Genomic DNA, 22,893 nt, shown 5'->3' with positions numbered 1-22,893 from the left:
CAGACGCCTCCGCCACTCTAAGCCCGCCCTGTTATTCATTGGGCAACGAATCTTTTGAAACCGAACGTGAGGGCGGTCTTTGGGAGAAGGGGAGAGGGGGAAGAGGAGGGACATATGGAGTTACGGAGAGGAAAGGGGTGGGGCGGTGGGAGGGACATGGAGTCTCGCCCCTCTCTGCCGCGATTGGCTGGGGGAGGGTCGTGATGTCATACAGGGCCCCCTAGAAGTGGGCTTGTGAGTGGCTGCGTTGGGGTGCACTGGGCGGGGTGTGGGAGAAAGGTGGTGACGCTATACCCAGGCTCCGCCCCCTGCCTTGGAGCCGAGACAGTCGGGCTGCTGAAACTCGGGCCAATCAGAAGGGAGGCTCCAGGATGGCATGGTAACTATTCTACCCTTTCCTAGCCCCAGTCCGCGGGCGGTGATGGGAAGGCTTCCCCGTAGTCCTGCCCGCACTTCCTGGCCAGACCACGTGCGGAGCTGGAGGGCCCTCCTGGGAGGTCTCTCTGAGTAGCTTGCCTGCAGCTGCTCTGAGGCCCCAAAACCTGGCCTCCTGGTTTCCCAACCCATGCCGGCCCCATCACAACCTTTCCCTCTCTGAATCCCTAGGATAGACGCTATAAGCATGCCCTAAGGAAATGGCTCAGCGTAGGCTATGTTACAAATGAGGATTCTTGCAACTTCTTAACCACCTGCACTTTAGGAACTCCTATTTATTCTTAAAGGCCAGGTTCAAATATTTCCCACCTTCTCTGGGATACATTACCGGATCTCTCTGAGAGAGTTGGGCTAATGCTTGGGCAGGCTTCTGTTACAGCCTTGTCACTTTGTATCCTGTTATTTACTTTTCTGTCTTCTGTGCCCAGGCTCTTAGAGGTCAGAGCTGCATCTTACTCATTTGGGTTTCTTCCCCCTCCCCCACTTGATATTACAGGGCGGGAAGGTTGAGCATATTCTAGAAAATAGACATAGTGACTGAGGGTCCCACACAGAATAGCAGGGACTGTGCTCAGAAAGCAAAACCTATTCAGGCTACCTCTCCACCACCACCTTCTCCTGGAACATCAGTACAAAACTGAAATGGGCTCTGCCCCAAAGTAGATGAATTTAAATCCCTCTGAGTGTTGGACGGTAGCAAGGGATTAGAAATAATTGACTAATTTGTCAAGAAGTGGAATGGTTGTAAAGATGAAATAAGATAATGGATAGGAGAAATCTGGTACATTGTAGGTGCTCAGTAGATGCTCAAAGGAAAAAAAAAATAAATATATGGATGGTCAAATAGTAAAGCTAGTTTAAACGTCTGACTCCAGCCACTTTCCCCCCGCTTCTGCGTCCAAACATCCCTTCCTTTCCTCCACTTGCCTGTGTTCTACATTAGAAAGTCATTAGCTCTCCCTGGATAGTTTACTGTAGCTTCCTCACTGCCCTACTGAAACTTTGATTTCTCACCCTCCAGTCCTGAAACCCAACTATGATTAAGCCTCTCCACTACTTATTTATTCTGGTGTCCCTAACGCCAGGCAAACAGTATAGGTCCACATTAAATGTTTGACCCATGAATGAGTGAATTATTGTCTTAAGTAGAATAATAGTACAAGTTGAGACTTTTGAGTCAGTGAACCCTGGGTTTAAATCTGAGCCCAACCATTTATTAGCTGTGTGAACTTGGGCAAATTTCTTAACACCTGAATTCAGTTTCCTTGTCTGTAAAAGGAGGGTAACAACTGTAATTTTAGGGTTGTTGAGAGAATTAAACGAGATAAAGCATCTAGTATGGTACCCAGTATACAGTGAGCCCTCTATAAATGATAATTTTTCCCATTCTTTAAAAATGTCAAGGAATTCCTGGGGCACCTGGGTGGCTCAGTCAGTTAAACATCTGACTCTTGATTTCAGCTCAGGTCATGATCTCAGTGTCTTGAGATCAAGTCCTGAATCGGCCTCCACACTGAGCATACAACCTGCTTAACATTCTCTCTCTCCCTCTGCCCCTCCTCCCCCCCCACTCACGCGCATGCGTGGACACTCTCAAAAATAAAAATTAAATAAATAAATAAAATACCAAGGAGTTCCCATTCTTAATATTCTGACATTGATTCTGACACAGAAATTGGGCTCAGAAGTTTGTTATGAATGAATAAGTAAATACATTCAGTCCAAAGTACTAGCAGGTATATAGGAGCTGGGATCCTTAAATAATGCGTACTTGTGGGAAGACTGGAGGGAGAGACATTGGATGAGGGGTGCCACAGGGAGAAATTTCCTATAACTCTGGTGATTTCTACATAGGAGGACTTCTCATTAGGTTCTCTGTCCTAGGAAGGACTTTGTGGACCACATACTCTTCCTCTGCCCAATTCACATAACACCCCTTTGTGTTGTTGTTGTTGTTTTTTAACATTTTATTTATTTGACAGAGAGAGAGAGCACAAGAGGGGGAGCGGCAGGCAGAGGGAAAGGGAGAAGCAGGCTCCCCAAGGAGCAGGGAGCCCAATGTGGGGCTCAATCCCAGAACCCTGGGATCATGACCTGAGCCAAAGGCAGTTGCTTAACCAACTGAGCCACCCAGGCACCCCTGAACCCCTTTGATTATCATCATCTTCCTTCTTCCCCTCTAAAGAAAAGGAGTTTGGTGCATGCTCACAAAAGCTTGCTGAGCCAGGCCCTCTCCTGGGCATCAGAAGCCCAGAGAGGTCCACAGCTCAACACTCTGCTTTGGCCAAGAGAGACAAAGCAAAGGCAAGTCTGTCCTAGGAACCCACAGTCTCTCACAAACATACTCTGAGAACTCACCCTATGCAGCTTTGAAGCATTGGTGCTCAGGGAGGAGACAGGACCCTTATGGACCACAGAATCAAGGAAGGGCAAGAGACTTCCTTTCAGAATGATGGTCTAGATTTCTTATGTGGTACATTGGAAAGAGTGGCAGAATTGGAGTCAAACAGCTAAGTTCAAGTACCAGTCTCACTACTTTTTAGACCCTGCACAAATTATTGAACTGTTCTGTGACCCAGCTTTCTTGTCTATAAAATGGGCACCAAAATTCCCATGTTGTAAGGTTGTTGTAAAGGTCAAATAAGGGAATTTGCAAAGGACTGTGCGCATGTTTGACACATAGTAAGCACCCAGTAAATGTTGATTTCCTTCTTCTTTTCCTACAACTTGATAAGGAATAATGATATTTATAAATAGCATATAATTGGGTAGGTCCACTTATAAGAGAATTTTTTTTCAATAAATACAGTACAGTACTGTAAATGTATTTTCTCTCCTTTATGATTTTCTTAGTAATGTATTCTTTTCTCCAGTTTATTTTACTGTAAGACTACAGTATATAATACATATGACATACAAAATATGTGTTAAGGCTTCTGGTCAACAGTAGGCTCTTAGTAGTTAAGGTTTTGGGGAGTCAAAAGTTATACTTGGATTTTGGACTTTGGGGGGTTAGCACCCCTAACACCTGTATTGTTCAAGGGTCAACTATATTCACAAAGTTTGGCAACTATCACTACTATCTGATTCCAGAAGATTTTCATAAGCCCAAAAAAGAAACCCCAGACCATTAGCAGTCATTCCACATCTCTCCCTTCCCCCAGTCCCTGGCAACCACTATTCTACTTTCTGTCTCAATGAATTTGCCTATCTGGACATCTCCTATAAATGGAATCATACAACATGTGGCCTTTGTGCCTGACTTCTTTCACTTAACATAATGTTTTCAAGGTTCATTCATGTTGTAGCACTTATTGGAACTTCATTCCATTTTATGGTAGAATAACATTCCATTTTATGCATAAGCCACATTTCATTTATACATCCAAAAGTTGGATGACATTTGAATTTCTCCCTTGTGGCTACTATGAATCATACTATTATGGACACTTGTGTATGAGTTCTTGTGTGGACGTATGTTTTCAATTCTCTCGTGTTTATACCTAGGAGTGGACTTTTGGGGTCCTATGGTAACTCTATGTTTAACTTTTTGAGGAACTGCCAGACTGTTTCCCAAAGTGGCTGCACTCTTTTACATTCCCGCTAATAGTAGATGAGGGTTCCAATTTCTCCATGTCCTTGCCAACACTTGCTATTTTCCTTTCATTATTATTATTATAGCTATCCGAGGGGCTATGAAGTGACATCTCATTGTGGTTTTCATAAACATTTCCCTAAAGACCAATGATGTTAACCATCTTTCCAATTGCTTATTTTCCATTTAAATCTCTGCTTTCTTAACATTCTTTGGATTATTTCGTTTTTCCTCCTGTACCAGTTTAGAAATTAAATCCTCTTCTTATATTATTTTGTCATCTCTCTAGAAGTTACCACATGCATTCCTAAGTGTGACGCTAATTAATACCTTTATAGGCAGAGTACAGTTTGCTGAGATGGAGAAAAAGAAGTATCCCAGGCCAGATGAACAGAAAGAACAAAGATGTAGGACCAGGAAAGAGCTCAGTATATCCAGAGGTAAAAACTGGGACTTCATCCTAGAAAGTTGATCCAAAGAAAGTTGAACAATGAAGAACAGAATGAGGTGAAGATTTATTACAATTTGAGGCAGAATGGGCCTAGGGCAAGATGGGTGAGCCTGGGGTGGGTAGTTTGAAGCCATCCAAGAAAGATGTCTCTACAGTGAGAAAGATCTCTAGAAAGAACACAGAACAATTCCACTTCAACCTTGGAAGACTTTCCTGCGGCTGCCCAGGAGGCAGGGGCAGATTTTGGCCTGAAACTGGATGTCTTGAGCACTGTGTCCCTCCCTCTTTACTTACCTACCCCCAGCCATGCTACTCTGCCTCTACCCCCTACAACAACAATCTTTCCTCAAAGACTTTTCTTACAGTTTGTAAATCTCTTCTTGATATATCTAAATCCTGCCCATCCTTCAAAACCCAGTTCAAGTAAATCAACCCAATAAATATTTTCTGGGCTCCTACTGTGTCTGTCCCTGGCCCAAGCTGAGAGATTCAGAAATAAATGAAATGGGTGAGAATTCCATCCTTAAATGAGCTCCCAGGAAGGTGGGGGAAACAGACACATAACAAATGATTTCACTACATTGCGGTCAGTGCTAATAAAGGTGTGATGGACTTCTAAAGCTTCCTGTGGAGTGGGGAGATGGGCAAATCATGGTGCCTAGGGAGAGAGGAGGAAGTTGAGCAAAGCTCATGGAAGAAGTGAGTGTAGCTAGAATGTAAGATATTTGTTTGCTAGAGTAGAGGATGACCAGATTATGAAGGACAGTTGAATACCACACTAAGGAATTTGCTCTTGATCCTAAAAGCTGTAGGGAGTTACTAAAGTTTGCAGCAAGGGAGGCACATGCTCAGATCTGCGTTTCAAGAGCCTATGTGGCTGTAAGTGGAGGATGATGAAGAGCTAGAAGGGCAAGGAGGCCAGTGAAGGAGATCCACAGGGAGCTTTCCTTGACAACTGCATCCCACATTCACTTCTCTTCCACTTCCCACCTCTACACTGTCCCTGTGCTACTGGGGGCTGGAACATCCCTGTAAATAAATGGTTGGTCAGCTTTGGGTTATCTGGTATGTGTGTGTGGACAGGGGGAGTGGAGCAGTGATGTGGCCAGAGCTGGAAAGTTGTGGTGCCGTTTCAGCACAGGCCTCTTTGGGGTATGTCCAGGCCCCAGGCAAACCAACCAGGAGGACAGGAGACACTAGAAGGCTTCAACAGCAGCAGCCCCTACTCGGACAATGGGCAAATGCCCATTAGGCAAACACTGAGTGCCCGCTGAATGAAGGCGAGACTGGAGGCTTAGATGCTTGTTCAACTTCTTTATCGGTACAATAGATTCCATCAAATTTACCTCAGCGGATTATTAAGAGGATCAAATTAGAAAGTGTACAGAAGGGCGCCTGGGTGGCTCAGATGGTTAAGCGTCTGCCTTCGGCTCAGGTCATGATCTCAGGGTCCTGGGATCGAGTCCCGCGTCGGGCTCCCTGCTCCTTGGGAGCCTGGTACTCCCTCTGCCTCTCTCTCTCTGTCTTTCATGAATAAATAAATAAAATTAAAAAAAAAAAAAGAAAGTGTACAGAAAGTTCCTGGCACATAGTAAGAACTCATTCTTCTCTTCTACTTTTCCTCACATAAATCAAGGTAGGTGATAGACTTTTGAACTGGCAGTGGAATAAATGGATTCAGAGCGGGTCAGTGACAGCTGTGGTCACACGGTTCGGAAAAGGCTCAGTCAGGAGAGTTCAGGCTGTAGCTTCCACATCGGGTCCTAAGAGCCATGATGTAGTGAGTATCTTCTGCAGGCCTGGCACACTGCTCTTTTACTTCATTTAATTCTCACAGCAACCCTGTGCTGTGGATATTCCTAAAACCATCTTACAGGTGAAGAAACCGAGATTCAGGACTGTATGGTGAATTGCCCCAGTCACCAAAGAATTAAAGGCAAGATTAATGCACCTCGAGTTTCAGGTTTGGGGGTAGTCTGGCGGCAGAGAGAAGGGACCCAGCCTCAGGGAATGGTATTTAGAGCCAAAGGAACAGACCAGGTGTCAAGACAGAATAAAGGCCAGGAGCAGGCATCTGTGGGTTGGAGCTAGACAAAAAGGGATGACACGAAACCCTAAGGTAGGAAACCTACATCTAGTTAATGAAACTAAAAAGAGGTGGTTCTTTCAGTAAAGTTTTACTAATTGTTCATTTGTCCTGGAGCCTTACAGGACAGGGTGAAGGTGAGTTCAAGGTTGACAAAAGAAGTTTTTAGAATAAGGCATCGCCCCTCCAGGGACGCCTGGTGGCTCAAGCGTTTAAGCGTCTGCCTTTGGCTCAGGTCATGATCCCAGGGTCCCTCATCGGGCTCCTTGTTCAGCGGGGAGCCTGCTTCTCCCTCTGCGTGCTGCTCCCCCTGCTTGTGCTCCCCGCCCCACAAGTAAATAAGTAAAATCTAAAAAAAAAAAAAAAGACATTGCCCCTCCAGACTTGGAGCCCCCAGGAGTGAGATATCTCTGGGTCCCCACCATTGCCCAGCTAGGGCCAGCCACAGAGAGGGCCTAAGCTGAGTGAATGAAGAAGAGTGAATGCATGAAAAAGAGCTCTGGTAAGTTCATCAAATCTGTATCCCCACGGTGGTGATTATAGCTACCTTGTGGGGTTAACATTATAAGTTGACTCCTTTTTTTTAAGATTTTATTCATTTATTTGAGAGAGAGAGAGAGAGGGAGAGGCAGACTCCCCGCTGAGCAGAGAGCCTGATGCAGGCCAGATCCCAGGACCCCGAGACCACGACCTGGGCCGAAGGCGGATGCCCAACCGACTCAGCCACCCAGGCGCGCCTATATAGTTGACTCTTGAACAACACAGGGGTGAGGAGTGCTGAACCCTGGCACAGTCAAAAATCCATGTATAACTTTTGACTCCTCCAGAACTTGACTACAAATAGCCTACTGTTGACCGAAGCCTTACTGATAACAAACTGTCGATTAACACATATTTTGTATATGTTTCATATGCTGTATTCTTACAATAAAGTAAGCTAGAGAAAAGAACATGTTACTAAGAAAATCATAAAGAAGGGCACATACTGAATGGAGCACTGGGTGTTATACGCAAACAATGAATCATGGAACACTACATCAAAAACTAATGATGTATGGTGATTTACATAACATAATAAAATTTAAAAAAGAGAGTTAAAAAAAAAATCATAAGGAAGAGAGGGTGCCTAGCTGGTGCAGTCAGTAGAGCATGTGGCTCTTGATCTTGGGGCCTTGAGTTTGAGCCCCATGTTGCATATGGAGCCTACTTTATTTTATTTATTTTTTTTTAAGATTTTATTTATTTATTTGACAGAGAGAGACACAGCGAGAGAGGGAACACAAGCAGAGGGAGTGGGAGAGGGAGAAGCAGGCTTTCCTGAGGTGCAGGGAGCCTGATGCGGGGCTTGATCCCAGGACCCTTGGGATCATGACCTGAGCCGAAGGCAGACGCTTAATGACTGAGCCACCCAGGCGCCCCATGTGTGGAGCCTACTTTGAAATATATATATATATATATATTTTAAAGAAAGTCATAAGGAGGGTGCCTGGGTGGCTCAGATGGTTGGGCGTCTGCCGTCGGCTCAGGTCACGATCCCGGGGTCCTGGGATCGAGTCCCGCATCGGGCTCCCCCCTCCTTGGGAGCCTGCTTCTCCCTCTGTTTCTCTCTCTCTCTCTCTCCCTCTGTCTCTCATGAATAAATAATAAAATAAAAAAATGGAATTACACTTTATAAAAAAAGTCATAGGGAAAAGAAAATACATTTACAATACTGTGCTGTACCAAAAAAAAAAAAATCCACATATAAGGTGGACCTGTGCTGTTCAAACTCCTGTTGTTCCAGGGTCAACTGTATAGGGATTAAGAGAATGGCCTCAGGTGTCAGACCCCGATCCTGGTTCTGACATTTAGAACTGTGTGAATAGGTAACATACCTTTTCTGTTTTCCATTGGTAAAGTGGGGATATTAATAGTATCTACCTCATGGGGTTTTTTTTTAAGATTTTATTTATTTATTTGACAGAGAGAGACACAGCGAGAGAGGGAACACAAGCCGGGGGAGTGGGAGAGGGAGAAGCAGGCTTCCTAGGGAGCAGGGAGGCCATGCGGGGCTCGATGTGGGGCTCCATCGCAGGACCCTGGAATCATGACCTAAGCCGAAGGCAAATACTTAACGAATGAACCACCCAGGCGCCCGTACCTCATGGGGTTTTTATGAGGATTAAATGGGATAATGCATAAAAAGTAAAAAAAGTCCCTGAAAGACAGAGGGTGCTCAAAATATGCTAATTATTACCGTGGGGATTTAAATAGGAAAATGTGATGGTGACCATGTCTAGCTCAGAGGCCCTTCACCCCCTGCAGGTGCCCTGACAACCCCAAGAGCCCTCGTCGGGTTCCTGGGGATCAGCCCTCTCTGGGCGGAGAGAGACCCGGGGTGAGTGGAAAAGTGGGGTGGAGGAGATCCTTGCTCTGTTATATCGGACAGGACAGGGCGCCCTCTCCTGATCAAAGGCGGGAACAGCTCTGGCCCAGAGCTTTTGGGGTGGGCCTCACTGATCTCTCTACCCAAAAGGTTCTCTTCCCTTTGCGCGAATCGGCTCTGGGGAGCAAAGTTAGGGGGACGGGCGCTGAGGCTGGGGCAAAACTGTTGTAATGTTTCAGAAGGGCGAGGCTGATAATTCGGCTAGAATGGGGGCGTGGGCAGGAGGGACTGAGGTTAGGAAATGAGGGAATTCGGGGCCCTGTTGAATTAATTTTATGTTCTTCCAACAGGTGATGGAACACAGCTGAGAGGTAAGGTGACAAGGTGGCTTATCCAACGTGTCAAACCCAGGGGTCCGGGGCTCTTCCGGCTGCCCCCACGCAGCGGGAATTAGTGGGGCCGACTAAGAGAGCTGGAGAGACATGGCACCAGGGGAGGCCGGATCAAGGGTCTAGGTCCGCAGAGGTGGGGGAGGGGGAGGGGCCAACGGAGGATCTGGGCGCAGTTTCCTCCCCAAGCGCGCTGGCCCCGCCCCCGCCGTTCCCGCTCCCGCCCGCCCTCTCCCCCCCACCCCCCCGCCGCTTGCCCGGGGGCTGGGCCTGGGCTCCCCTCGGGTTCCCCCAGCGCCCGGTCTGCGCTAGCGCGGCCTCCTCGCCGCCACATCCTGGGTGAGTATGGGGATGGGTGTGCCGGACTGCCGGGCAGCCCCACTTGGGGGAGCTCCGCCACGCGGTCCTGTCTCCTCAAGGCCCAGCCCCACGTTCTGGCGGTGCTGGTGCCTGCCCAGGATCTTCTGCTGTGCCGACTTCTGAACTAACCCTTCCCCCACTCCCTGCTCCCCCATAGAGTGGCTAGGTGTGCATTGGTTGAGCTCTCGCTTCACTTCACAGGGACTCCTGGTTGGGATTTCTCTTTAGGTGCCGGGGTTGGAGGTATGGGGGAGCCCTGGAACCCCATAAAGTAATTCCAAATCCCACCACTGCCAATTATTAGCCTGTGACCTTGGGCACGTCTTTTAAACCTCCCTCAGCCTCAGTTTCCTCTGCTGTAAAATGGAAATACACAGGCTATAGGGCCTACCTCATAGAATTATAGTCAGGGTTACAAGAAACACTGTATATCAAGTGTATCAAGTGCTGTTCAGGGTGCCTCAGACTCAGAAGGTGCTGGAGGCTGAGAAGATCTCTGGGACCTTTGGAGATTAGGTAGGGGTACTCCTGAGAAAGTGGTAGCCAGCCGAGTAGTCCCTGTGAAGAAGTTAAGAGCTGACTGGGACTCAACAGCTGCCCTTCAGGTAGTGAGCTCCCTGTCCTGAGGCCCAGAGGAGTAAAATGGCCATGTTGGAATGGCCTTATTAGTAATCTAAACCACATGGTCTTCATGTTGCACAGCTGTGGGAAAAGGCCCAGAGTGGTTAGATGGCTTGTCCAAGGTCACACAGCTAAAAGAGAAGCCAGGCATACCTCCAAGCTGTGGAAGAGACCATTCCTCCAGCCTCTTTACCCACCCCCTGCCTTGGGCAGTGCCTGTTCATTCCCGGAGGATCTGGTCTTCAGTTTGGGCATCCCAGTGGTTCCTGAGGGATCTAGAGCCGCTGGCTTCCGGGAGGGGGCTGGTGATGCTATAAGCACAGAATCAGGGTTCGGACTGGGTGGGGAAGTTGCTCCCCTTCTGGGGCCTCTGGGGATTACAGTCCATTTGGGGATGTTCCAAGAAACGTGTTTGATTTGGCTGTCACCAGGGCCGCTTCCAACTCCCCTGGGAGATCCCTGGCCCTTGAAGAGAGAAAGGAGCTTGGGCCACTGGAGCAGGCAGCCCTAATTGGGCCTGGCAGAGAGGCAGGTGGGGGAAGATGGAAAACACAGAGGCTTATTCACCTGGTTCTGGAATGCCAGGAGGTGCTTCCTGAGGCCGGGCCCAGGAAGAGTTGGGGCTTGATCTGGCAAGACCTTTGAGCCCAGAAGGGCAGGTTCTTTATGAATCTGGAGCCAGCCCTAGTTTGGCCACAAGAAGCCTAAGTTCCAAGGATGGCTGTCCGTCAGGCTCAGCATCAGGCTTTGAGGAAGGACCTTTCTCTCTCTGCATCTTGGTTTCTCTGTCTTTGCAGTGGGGACAGGGCTCCCTGACTCATCTATATAGGATTTGATTTGCCTTTCTTTCTCTTATGGACAGGCACCCCTTCTCTCTCCCCTCCTAATCTGACCTAACCTGACCTTTCTGCCTAGACTGCTGGCCCAGAGAGGAAGGAGTCAAAGAAGGCTGGGGTTGTAGTTTGTGACCCTGTGGGCCCCACATCTCCCCACTGCTGGCTCTTCCTTCAAGTTGTCGTGTGACCCTGAGCAGGTCCTCCTCCTCTCTTGGCCTCAATTTCACCTTCGGTGCACTGAGGGAGCTTGGGATTGTTGGTGTGTACTTGGTTATTATAGTTGCTGACCTTCCTATCCTCATCTGAAGGGGGAGTCACAATCCTCAGGAGCCTTTACTTCATCCCTGGAGGGGGATGGACAGGCCCTATGGGTACTGGGAAGCCTCCAGAAGCTGACAAGGCAGCTCTTTCCAGCAAACAGCAAGCCCAGGCTAGCACTAGGCCTGATTCTGCAAAGCCTTTCACCCTCAGAGCACGTGAGGCAGCAGGCGGGGTCGAGCAGGGGCTCCGGGCTCTATTGGCTTCCATGGAGTCCTTGCTGCTGTGCGCTAGGGTGCAGGCACACAGAGCCTGGGAAGGGACTGAAGGTACAGAAAGCCCTGGGCCAGTGGGTGAAGCAGGGAAAGCTGATGGGAGGCCCTGAAGCCTGGAGGTTCAAAGGCCGGTGGGAGGAGATGGGCCATTCTGTCCACGGAGAAGTTTTAGGGTTGGTTCCTGAAACAAGAGAGACCAGTTAAACCAGCTGTTATTGTAAAGCCAGCTATAAGGGAGAAGAAGTTCTCCCAATCTGTTCAAGCTTCGTTTTAGCACAGATTGGGTTTGTTGTCTTTACTCTGAAATTGAGGATGACTATTCTCTTGGGATTCTCAGTCTTCTTCAGGGCGTGAGCTGTCCAAACTTAGGGGCTAGATGGCTTTCTTCTTAGACCCTTCACCCCATAGCACAGCTAAGCTGAGGACTGAGCACAAGGGCTGGCTCTGCCACTGAGGCCCGACCTTGCTGCCTTGGGTCTTGACAGCACATTACTTCATCCCCAGGTCTGACAAGATGTACCAGGTCCCACTGCCGCTGGACCGGGATGGGACCCTGGTCCGGCTCCGCTTCACCCTGGTGGCCCTGGCCACGGTCTGCTGTCCACTTGTCGCCTTCCTCTTCTGCATCTTCTGGTCCCTGCTCTTCCACTTCAAGGAGACTACGGCCACACACTGTGGGGTAGGGCTTGCACAGGGGCGGGGTCGGGGAACGATATCTCATCCTCAGGCCCATTTGGATCTCTTTTGGATCCTGATTCTATTGTTACAGGATTAGTGAGCCCTCCCGTGAGGTCCATCAAACAGTTTGGGCTGCTGGGGGTTAAGGTGCCTGCAAATTGGGGTCTCAGGAATTAGCCTTCTGCCACTTTCTGTGGAGGTCACTAGGGCCTGCAGTCACTGAAGTTGGGCAGCCCTAGGACCCAGAACCCAATCCTTACTTCATAGCGGGGCGGATTCAGGAGCCCCAGGTTTTTGTGAGGGATGGAGAGGGAACAGGCCTGAGCTCGAAGGTGCTGGAGCCTCTTAGTGTGGCACTGTGGGCTGTGCCAGTCTCTGTGGGAATGTGATTATGTGTACTTGTGTATAGGGACACGACTGTATGTGTGTGTGGGCGAGACTGTGTCTGTGCAGGTCTGGATGGGGGCCTGATGATGTGTGTGTGTGTGTTCCATATGTGTGTATGGGCTACGTTCCCATAGGCAGCCATGCACCCTCCAGACTGGGTATGGCGTGCTGGGCCAGGAGGAAAGACGTGCATTTTCTCTGTAGTATATCAGAGTAAAGAGAGTGAGGCCTGTGCTGACCTCTCTTACCCTCCACGCTCATCCACTGACTCTGTATTACCTGAGACACAGAGACTGAGCCTCAGCTTCCCCATGTCTAAAATGGGGTTGATAATTCCCATCCTCCTTCTCAGGGCCAGTGTAGAGCTCCAGGTAGAGGAAGAATAGGAAGGTGGTTTGGGAAATGTGAAGGGTGAGGAGCAGAAGGAAGAGGAGGAAAAGGAGTTTGTCAGGTTGGAAGGCAGGGCAGGAGAGGAAGAGCTTAGGGGCTGGAGGTGGAGAAGAGGCAGGGCCTGGACATGGACCGTTGGAGTAGCGTCAGAGAGAGCTCTGAAGGCTCCCACTCAGCTCAGCTTCCTGCCTCCCTATAAAGAGCATCTGCTCCAGAAATAGGGCTATGACTAGGACTGGGGTCTGGCTGGCAGTATGGAGTGGGGCCTGCTTCCTTTGTTCATTTGACTTGAAGTTTTCCCTCTCCTTGATTTGTCAACGGATAGATGTCGGCCTTGAGCTCTGGGCAGCCAGTGTGATGAGACCCAGGGCTGGGAGCTATAAGAAAGAACAGAACTGGAAGGAAAGGGGGGTGACCAGGTGATCTGTGGGGGATCAGAAAGGGTCCAACCAATGGCCTTTTCTGAGCTCGTTTTCACCTTAGATAATGCTTCAGATGTTTCTCTCACCCTGGTCAACTCCTCTGTATCCTGCAAAACCCTTCTCAAGTGACTCCTCCTTTGAAAAGCCTTCCCTAGCCTCCTTGGGGGCCAACTTAATCACTCCCTCCTCTGGGAGTTCCCTGTTTTATCTTTCCTACAGTTCTATCACATCGTGTTTGTGTCTCTGTTCCCCACCAGACCTGGAGCTCCTTCAAGGTGGGCACTACATCTGAATCAGAAAGAATTTGTTGAAAAATAAACAGGACCCCCCCCCACCAGCCCAATGCCCTGGGAAAAAGAATACCTCGTACCATGTAATCCATACAGAAAATTTTAATATTTGTATGGCATATGGAGTTAAATGGAGTAGGCTGTTTGCTCCGCCCCTCATGGCTGGCTTCTGAAGGCTAATGGGATCAATAACTCGGCACACCTGACGTACCTATACCCCATTCTTGGCATACTAAGTTAGGGAGCTAGGCATAGTGGCACAGGTACCTGGCCACTCTAGGGCAGGACTGAGCTTAGTGACCCAGGGGGTGATTTTTGTCCCCGCTCCCTGGGATGACCATGTTGGAGCCTCCTAGGGGCAGTCCAGGTGGGATGTCTGCTCTGAATTTCTCACCTAGAGTATTCCAGGAATGGCCAATCCTAGGAATAAAAGAAGTAACCTTAGTCTACTGCATCTATCATTAGATGACTTTGCCTTTGCTTGCACATCCCCAGTGATGGGGAGCTTCCCCTCCAGGCAGCCTATTCCAAGGAGGCCTAGTAACTAACAATTAGCAAGCTCTTCCTTGTAGTGAGCATACATTCTCTTTCTGGTGAATCTCTGCTTTTGCACTGGCTCTGCTTTGGGAGCCTGAGAGCTACTTTCTCCTCCTGGCATCCAGCCAGTCCTACAGAGATGGGACGGCAGTAATTGGTGGGGGGGGGGGTCCCTGAGTTTACCCTTATTGGGTAGCATAGCTCCAGTTCTTTCGGGCAACCCTCACAGGACATGCGCCCCTAGACTTGTTCCAGTTGGTCGCTGTTCTCTCCTTACAAGGCCCTGATGTGGGCATAGGACTTCAAACGGCCCGGGCAGTAGAGGCAAAGGCAGTACCATTACATTCCCATTCCTGGCTGTTAGGCCCCTGTTAGGGCATCTCAAGCTGATGTTAGCTGTTCGTGCACAGCAGGCTGGACACTGATAACCGCATATTCAGGCCCGTCTAGATCTCTTTTGGATCCTGAATCTATTGTCTTAAGATTAGCCAGCTCTCCAGTGAGGCCCAACAGACCTACTCTGGCTCCAACAAAAAGGGGTGAAATCCTATTCTGCTTTCTCCCTTTCCCTTCCCAGAAACCCGCCTGTGTCCCAGGACACAGCCCTCAGAAATGTCCCCACACCCATCCCTAGCAAGGAAGCTACCCTAGGCTGACCTTAGCCACTATCACTCTTATCTTTGCAGAGTGTTCCAGGGTTTATGATATGGCCTTGTTGGTCCTGGGAGGGCTGTGTGCTTGGGCAGGCGTGGAGAACTGGGCTCTGTGGGCGGGAGGGCAGGCCCTGGCAAGCTAGGGGTGGGACCCTCCTGTCTTAGAATAGTCTCATTCTCGCTAGAGCCCTCAACCCAAGCCCCGGATCCATCTGTCAGCACCCAGTGTGAGTGTTGCCCAGTGCGAGCCCCCTTCCCCATTTCCCTGATGCTGAGCTGGATTAGTGGACTGGGGTTCCCTTAATGGAGGGAGGTATGTGTCCCAAGGGAGGTTTGGTTCCTAGGCCTTTTAATACAAAGCATTTCTGTCTGTCCCCCAAAAGGGAACCCAGCTTGCAAGTCATGGCGGTTGGGGCAGTGGGAGGTGGGAGGAGGGAGTTCTCTGTCTAGAGGGAGAAGAGAGTGGAAGAAAGTCAGTTCCCTTGGTCTGGGTCTGGCCCAGCAGACAGGCTCAAGGTGAGGGGAGGAGATTCCTGTGACCCTCCGATTCCCATAACCTTTGGATTGGGTGACATGGTCTTTTCAGAGAGGAAGGAGATGGAGGTCTGGGCCTCTGCAGGGACCTTGGTATCTTGAGATGACAGTACTGCTGGCCTGAGGCTTGGATCATTCTGAGCCTGGGGGGTGGGCCTGTTGGCAGCCTGTGGCCCCAGTGAAATGTTCTGGGCACCCCCACTGTTCCTAGTTGAACTTGGGTGAAGAGCAGGAATGTGGTCAGACAGGGTCAGTGGGAGGGCTGAGTCTGAGCCAAGGGTCCTTTATTTAGGTTATTTGGCCTGAAGAAAACCTTGACTTGGGAGCTTTAGGCTATCAGGTGGCTGAGACCTTAGTTTGAATGTTTGATCCTGGCATAGTTCTCCCCTTCTGTGGAACAGAAATAGCAACCTTTCTACCTCTGACCCTTCCGAGTGGGTATGAGAGTCTTGAGAATGAGGTGGCCCATCAGAACTCCCCATGTTCAGGCCACGGGGAGCCTCTATTCTCCAGACTCGTCAAGAGGTGGACCTACAGGACCATTGTGCCAAAGGCATTCCTAAGAGCTGCCCCTGCCTGACTCGGCTGCCCCTGCCCCATCTCTCTCTGCACCTCCTAATCTTTTGCACCGCTTTCCTTTTCCCCTTATGTTCTTTCTACTCTGGCTCTTCCCCTCTACCCAGAGGAGCCAGCTCCGGAAAAGGCCTCACTCCCCGAGGCCCACGTGCCCCACCAGGCCCCAAGTCGTGTCCCTCGCCCTGCTTGGGCACCCCTCCCTACAGGATGTTCTCTGCGGCCTCACAGCCCTTGGACCCGGACGGGACTGTGTTCCGGCTCCGCTTCACGGCCATGATCTGGTGGGTCATCACTTTCCCCATGTTCGGCTTCTTCTTCTGCGTCATCTGGTCCCTGGTGTTCCACTTTGAGTACACGGTGGCCACTGACTGTGGGGTGAGTGCCACACTCCCCCGCACCTGGGTCGGGGCCAGGTCGGGGCCAGGTGCAGAGATGGACTTAAGAGTGGAATCAGAGAGTAGGAGAGAAGGCGGAGGGTCAGAGAGAGGGGAAAGGGATGAAGGGATGGTGGGGGGCAAGTCGGAGTTGGGGGAATTCGTGGGGAGAGACTCAGTGAGAGTAGAAGATTACAGAGAGTGCCAGGGAACGGAGGAGAGAGGGGAGGGGAGGGGGGGCAGTAGGCAAGAGAGGCCATGAGAGGGAGGAGGAGGCTGAAGAAAGACCAGACTGGGAAGGAAGCCAGGACTGGGGAGTTAGATGAGGCCAGGAGCCAGAAGTCATAGGTGGTTTTAGTCCAGACTAGGGGCCTGGCCTGAGAGGACACCCCCCGCCCCCAGCCCTGCCCTGGAATCTTCTAGTTTGGTTTCTCCCTCTGGCAGCCTCGGGCCCCACAACTGTGTCCACTCAGGGCTCTGCTAGCTAGAAACCTGCCTCCATGAGCAGTCCACCAGGCCTTTCTGAGGGCCCAGGGGTAGAGGTTCTGGGTCAGGGGCATGGAACTGAACATGCACTTACCCTTAGCCGCTCATCCTACAGGAGACAGTCCTAGACACAGACGGTCAGGCCGAGTGAGACGGGAGGCACTGTGATAAAGGGGAGCACAGGGGTCACGGAGCCCAGAGGAAGCACTTAATCTAGCCTGGATGTTGGGGAAGACTTCCTTCCTGAAGCAGGGGGCATTGCAGCTATGTGGGTAAAGAAGGATTTTGTGAATGCCAGGCTGACAGCTTTTGATTTTATCCAGAGGGCAGTGGTGAGCTTTGGAACGATTTGAGGCAGGAAAGGGACATGATCAGATTAATGCTTTAGAAGACCATTCTGGCTCCTGAGTAGAAAACCGTTGTAAGGGCAGGGGGCAAGAATAGGGAGGTCAGTGAGGAGGCTAGTGTAGTAGTTCATGCTACTGGGGAGACCAGAGCTAAAATAGGGACTATGAGATAGAGAGGTAGGGATGGAGTCCAGAGAAGGGCAGCAGGTTGAATTGATAGGGATGAGAGGTTGTGTCCATTTGGCAAAGGATGAGGGCAGTAGACAGAAAAGTCATCCATAACTTTGGGGGATTTTATCAAAGGAATGAATCTCTAATGGTGAAATCCGAGGTGCTATGGTAGGAAATTTTTTGGACCCTCACCCTTTATACCATGTGAATTTCTGGTCTACTGCCCTGCCACAGATCCACTGAGCCACATCTTCCATGCCAGTGGAGGGTTTCTGTTCTTGGGGAAAAGGGGTTATGTTCCCATCTCAGTACCCTTAGCTCTGAGCTCATGGGGAGACTTGGGGTGAACTGGGTACCTGGTCTCTGATAAGCTCCTGATGTTGCTGGCATAGTTGGTGAGTGGGGAACTTGTGTGCTTGGGATGGGGGGACATATGTGAATATCTATACCTGATCATGCACGTGTGCGTGTGTGTGTGTGCGCGTGCACGCATTTGGGCGGGGGAGAGAGATAATAGAAAATGCCTGGTCTAAGCATCCTACCTCCACCCCTAATCTGCGAGGAGCTTACGAGGATGGCACGAGTAGCCACAGGGCCCTAAATCTCCCTCTTCCTGAGGCGTCCCCCCAGCTCTTTGCCATCTCTACACTTTACCTGTTTCCCAGCATCAGTTAGGGCTCTGGGCTCTCCCAGCCAAGCTTTAAAAGCTCATGCTGGAAAAAACAAACAAACAAACAAACTCATGCTGGTTCTGCTCCCCTAAAAGTAGCTGGGGTTGGGGCGGGAGTTTTCAGAATGAATATTCTAGGAAGTGGAGGCAACACCCTTACTAACCTTACTTAGGGGACCTAACTCAGAGTGGCAGAACAGTTAGGAGGCTTGGAGGTGTCAGAAGTCTCTGGCGAAGATATGATTCTCACCTCTCGCTCATATGCAGTCTTCCCATGTTCAAGAACCACATAGCTCACCAGCTAGTTGTAGGCTTTTCATGGAAGTTGGTCTTGTGAAAGCCATCACCGTAGCCATTGTGTGCCAAACGCTGCAGACGCTCTGCATACGTTATATTTAATATTCGCAATCATCCTGCGAGGTAGGTGGTAGTATCCCTATTTTGCCAACGAGGAAATTGAAGCTCTGAGAGGTGAAGTGACCAGCTCAAGGCCACTCAGCTAATAAAGGCAGAGATGGGATGCAGACCTGGGTTTGTGTGGCTCCAAAGCCTCCATGCTGCCTCTTTTTTTTTTTTTTTAAAGAGGAAAAAGCTTTCTTTTTTTTTAAGATTTTATTTATTTATTTGACAGAGAGAGACATAGCGAGAGCAGGAACACAAGAAGAGGGAGTGGGAGAGGGAGAAGCAGGCTTCCCACAGAGCAGGGAGCCCGATGTGGGGCTCGATCCCAGGACCCTGGGATCATGACCTGAGCCGAAGGCAGACGCTTAACCAGCCACCCAGGCGCCCTCCATGCTGCCTCTTTACTGACCACTCAGGGTGAGCATCTAAGCCTCGTCTCAAGCTGTGGTATCTCAAGCCGTTGCCTTGAGAGCAGCGCCCTCTCTCCAAGAGCGCCGCACATCGCTTCCTCTGATAGTGCTGAGGGGAAATCTATCTCCTTTTCTGTGAAGGCTTCGACGCCCCTGGCTGGTGATCCCCCAGGCCAATCCCTGCTCTGTGAGCTGCCTCCATCACTGCCTACCTTCCCAGCCTTGATGGAGACCCAGTCAGCATCCCCATGAAGCGTAAGGAAGGGATCTTCCAGAACTGCGTCTCTGAAGACTGGCCCTGCTCTAGTCGCTGGGCTTTGGCCCTGCTCCGGCTCTTGTCGAAAGTCTAAAAAATGCCCACAGAAAGTGTGTGCAACAGACCGGTAGCTTCCAGTCCTGGAATCCTTTAGGGATGCAGATTCCCGTACTCCGGACTGGCTACATTCGCACACAATCCCCGGTGAGTTGCATGCACAGTAAAGGTAGAGGCCCTGCTCTGGGCCCTGGAGTTCGAGAGGCCGTCCTCCTAGCCCTGGCTCTCTGGGCAGCATCTACACTGTTGTTCACTCATCCCTCATCCTCTCACCCTCTCGGGCAGACAGCACACCAGTCCTCACAGCTGTGTGTGTGACCTCCTCCTCCTTCCTCAACCTTAAAGAACAGTGCTCCAGTTCCTTGAGGAAGGAGGAATTCCAGGCTTTGAGAAAGATGAATGGTAGAGATGAACAAGAATGGGGTCATTTTCTTAGGCTTATCCCAGGTTAAGAGCACCCACTTTCTTACACATGATCAGGGTGGGGGTACCCTTCTGACCCAGCCCCCACCCCCAGGATCTCGCAGTGCCCTCTAGCACCTTGGCATATCTACCCAGAAGAATAAGGGAAGCTGGGAGGAGTCAGAAGAACGTCTTGGCTGCCCAGGAATCCAGCACTGTCCCAGGGAAGCTCAGGTGGTCTGTCCTCAAGACTGTGTCTAGGGTCCTGGGCTCATGGAACCTCCCACAAGGCCTTATCGAGGGTGCAGCTCTGTTCTGTGGGCTCAGAGAGCATCTGAATCTGTCTCCAGCTTCCGCAGCCACGTATAGGTTCCATCAAGTCCCTGCACACACGCCAGGCTGCCTGGGGAATGAGAACAAGCACGCTGGCGACTGGGACCTGGCAGGGGACGTCTCCCAGGAGAGCTCTGGGGGTGCATGAAGGAGGACTTCCTGGAAGGGAAGGGGCTGCAGTGGAGCCTTCTGAGAGCCAGGGTGATTCTGATAGGGGGAGAGAAGGCTCTCCAGGTGGGTGGGGCCAGTGGAGGCCTGCCACCAGACGGGTCCCAACTCTCTAGGTGCCCAATTACCTGCCTTCGGTGAGCTCGGCCATCGGTGGGGAGGTGCCCCAGCGCTACGTGTGGCGCTTCTGCATCGGCCTGCACTCTGCGCCTCGCTTCCTGGTGGCCTTCGCCTACTGGAACCACTACCTCAGCTGCGCATCTCCGTGTCCTGGCTACCGCCCGCTTTGCCGCCTCAACTTTGGCCTCAACGTTGTGGAGAACCTCGCGCTGCTAGTGCTCACCTACGTCTCCTCTTCCGAGGACTTCAGTGGGTGCCCAGATGAGGGAAGGAGGAGTAGGGAAGGGTTGGGGAGGGTCGCCCCCACACCCTCCCTCCCTCGGACCTTCAGACGGAGGGGTTTGGATGCTCCCTGCAGTGCGTGCTCCCAACCCTCCTCTCTCCCTCCAGCCATCCATGAAAATGCTTTCATTGTGTTCATCGCCTCATCCCTCAGTCACATGCTCCTCACCTGCATTCTCTGGCGGCTGACCAAGAAGCACACAGTAAGTCAGGAGGTACGGTCTACCCCTAGTGGGGCTCCAGGCGGCCCAGAGGAAAATCAAGGACACCTGTCCTCAGGATTTGGGTAATGGTGAGGTGGGAACCGGAGTTCTCATGGGAATCCGGGCTGGGGCTGGGACTTGGGGACAAGTGGAAGGTGATCGATGCGTCAGAATCTAGGACTGTGTTCGGACAGTATGGGAGATTGGAAAATAGAAGAGATGGAGGCACCGAGTAGGGGTAGGACGAGGGACAGCACCCAGGCTGCTGTGGGTTAGGAACAGTGTCAGGGGTCTGTGGTCTGTATTACCTCCAGCGCCCCTCCCCCAACACGCACGCACGCACGCACGCCTTTCTTCTCCCCACAGTATGTGGAGGCATCAGGTTGGTGGGTGACTCCAGGTAACTTTCATATTCCATCTGGCTGAAGTGGGAGGGGCAGGGACACCACTGCTCCTTGGCCTCATTATCCTCCCAAATGCAGGGATATGAACATGCCCATCATTCCTGCTGCCCTTGCCTGTGCCCCCTTCCATAACCAAGGGAGGTAAGAGACACAGCCCTTAGGAACTGGGGCCAAGAGGGGAGGCTGTCCACACACATCCAACAGGCTACAGAGTGATCAGATAGCCCATCCCCTAGGACCGCAAGTCCTACAACTGGAAACAGCGGCTTTTCATCATCAACTTCATCTCCTTCTTCACGGCGCTGGCTGTCTACTTCCGGCACAACATGTATTGTGAGGCTGGAGGTGAGGCCAGGCTGGGATCCATAGGTGGTCACAGTGGCTATGGGACAGATGTCATGTTTTCTGTAGTGTGCGCTACTATGGCAGTGGTCTTGGGGGCTTGCTGCCACTGTGTTCCCTGTGTAGAGATATGGTGGTGGTGATTTAGCAAGAGGCCCCGGGGGTGGGGTGGGGGCAGAAGGCTCACCATGCTCTGTTCTTGTGTTCTCACGACAGTGTACACCATTTTTGCCATCCTGGAGTATACTGTTGTCCTAACCAACATGGCATTCCACATGACGGCCTGGTGGGACTTCGGGAACAAGGAGCTGCTCATTACCTCCCAGCCTGAGGAAAAGCGATTCTAAACCCTTTCTCTTCTGCTAGGAAGGAGGCGGTCCACTGCCCAGAAACTAGAAACAAGACCCTGCACTCTGGCCTTCCCCACACCGTGTCCTCTGTGGGCCCTGCTGAAGCGGCGGGGGAGGCGGGGGGAGGGGGGCAGGGCAGAAGAAAGGAGGAAGGGCACAGGACAGGGCTTCAGGCAGCCCTGCGGCCTCCTCCTTTCCCTCACCCCACTTGAAGGCTGAGGAACCTTCAAGCAGCATCACCCTTTATCTGAGAGGCCCCAGGAGGCTGAGCTAGAAGTAGAGCTCCACCATCTGGTGCTAAAAAAGGTCCTGAGGTTCACAACCACCACCGGTTCTTGGCCTTTACATAGCCGCCTCTTGCTGAGGTCGGGGACCACTGAACAGTGGCTGCTACCTGAAAACCACAGCCATTTCTCTCCACCGGGTCAGGTCATTTGCTTGACTAATGTGTCTAATCATCTCCTGCGCACACCCAGGCCTAGGGCCACCGTCCCCTGCTAAGTTTGCTCAGTTGTTCTAGCCCTGACTTCACCTCCAGTTTAGTGTGTACGCTTCCCTAGCGGTGTGTCTGGGTGGGTGATGGGGGGTAGGAGGGCTGTAGGATTTGCACGGGCTCTGCCAGTGGTTCTGACACCACCTTGTGGAGGTGGTGTTCTGTACCTGAAGGCTGACGTGCTCCAGAAAAAGCACTGGTACGGCACCTATTTTCCTTCTCTTCTGCAATCTCTGGCTTACAGACTCTTCTTCCGTGGCAAAGGTGTGGGGTGGAGTCAGGGGCAGATTCCTGCCCCCAAATGGGCTCTCTGGTGTCCCCTTATCTCCCTACTGCCCCATGCCCTGACCTCTTTGGGTTGTACATTTTATTTCAAATAAAAATTTTTTTTTTTTTTTTTTTTTCCCCCAACAGCCTGGGCTAGGCTTGCTTGTCTTTGTTTCATGGACCTGAGATGAGGGATAGGCTCCAGGTTGGAGGGACTA

General features: G+C 51.0%; 1 protein-coding gene across 11 annotated transcripts; it reads left to right on the top strand.

The window, feature by feature from the left end:
* The first annotated feature begins 314 nt into the window (after nt 1-314).
* PGAP2 (post-GPI attachment to proteins 2) lies at nt 315-22,814 on the top strand. Of its 11 annotated transcripts, none has more exons than XM_028115839.2 (8): nt 315-379; nt 9,283-9,303; nt 12,176-12,350; nt 16,345-16,419; nt 20,331-20,583; nt 20,725-20,831; nt 21,460-21,568; nt 21,782-22,814. In XM_028115839.2, exons 3-8 carry the CDS (start codon nt 12,186-12,188, stop codon nt 21,910-21,912), a joined length of 840 nt encoding a protein of 279 aa, XP_027971640.1. In that variant the 5' UTR covers nt 315-379; nt 9,283-9,303; nt 12,176-12,185; the 3' UTR covers nt 21,913-22,814. The 11 variants fall into 11 exon arrangements, with proteins under 11 accessions (XP_027971640.1, XP_027971649.1, XP_027971648.1 ...); XM_088017963.1 differs by having other exon boundaries at nt 321-379; nt 16,345-16,513; nt 20,725-20,819; XM_028115836.2 differs by having other exon boundaries at nt 321-379; nt 16,345-16,513.
* The last annotated feature ends 79 nt before the right edge of the window (nt 22,815-22,893 follow it).

This window comes from Eumetopias jubatus, unplaced genomic scaffold, assembly GCF_037043125.1.
Source record: "Eumetopias jubatus isolate StellerSeaLion01/CBP00866 unplaced genomic scaffold, mEumJub1_p1.0 scaffold_13, whole genome shotgun sequence".
In the NCBI taxonomy this organism is placed as follows: domain Eukaryota; kingdom Metazoa; phylum Chordata; class Mammalia; order Carnivora; family Otariidae; genus Eumetopias; species Eumetopias jubatus.
This window is presented reverse-complemented; position numbering and strand designations above follow the sequence as displayed.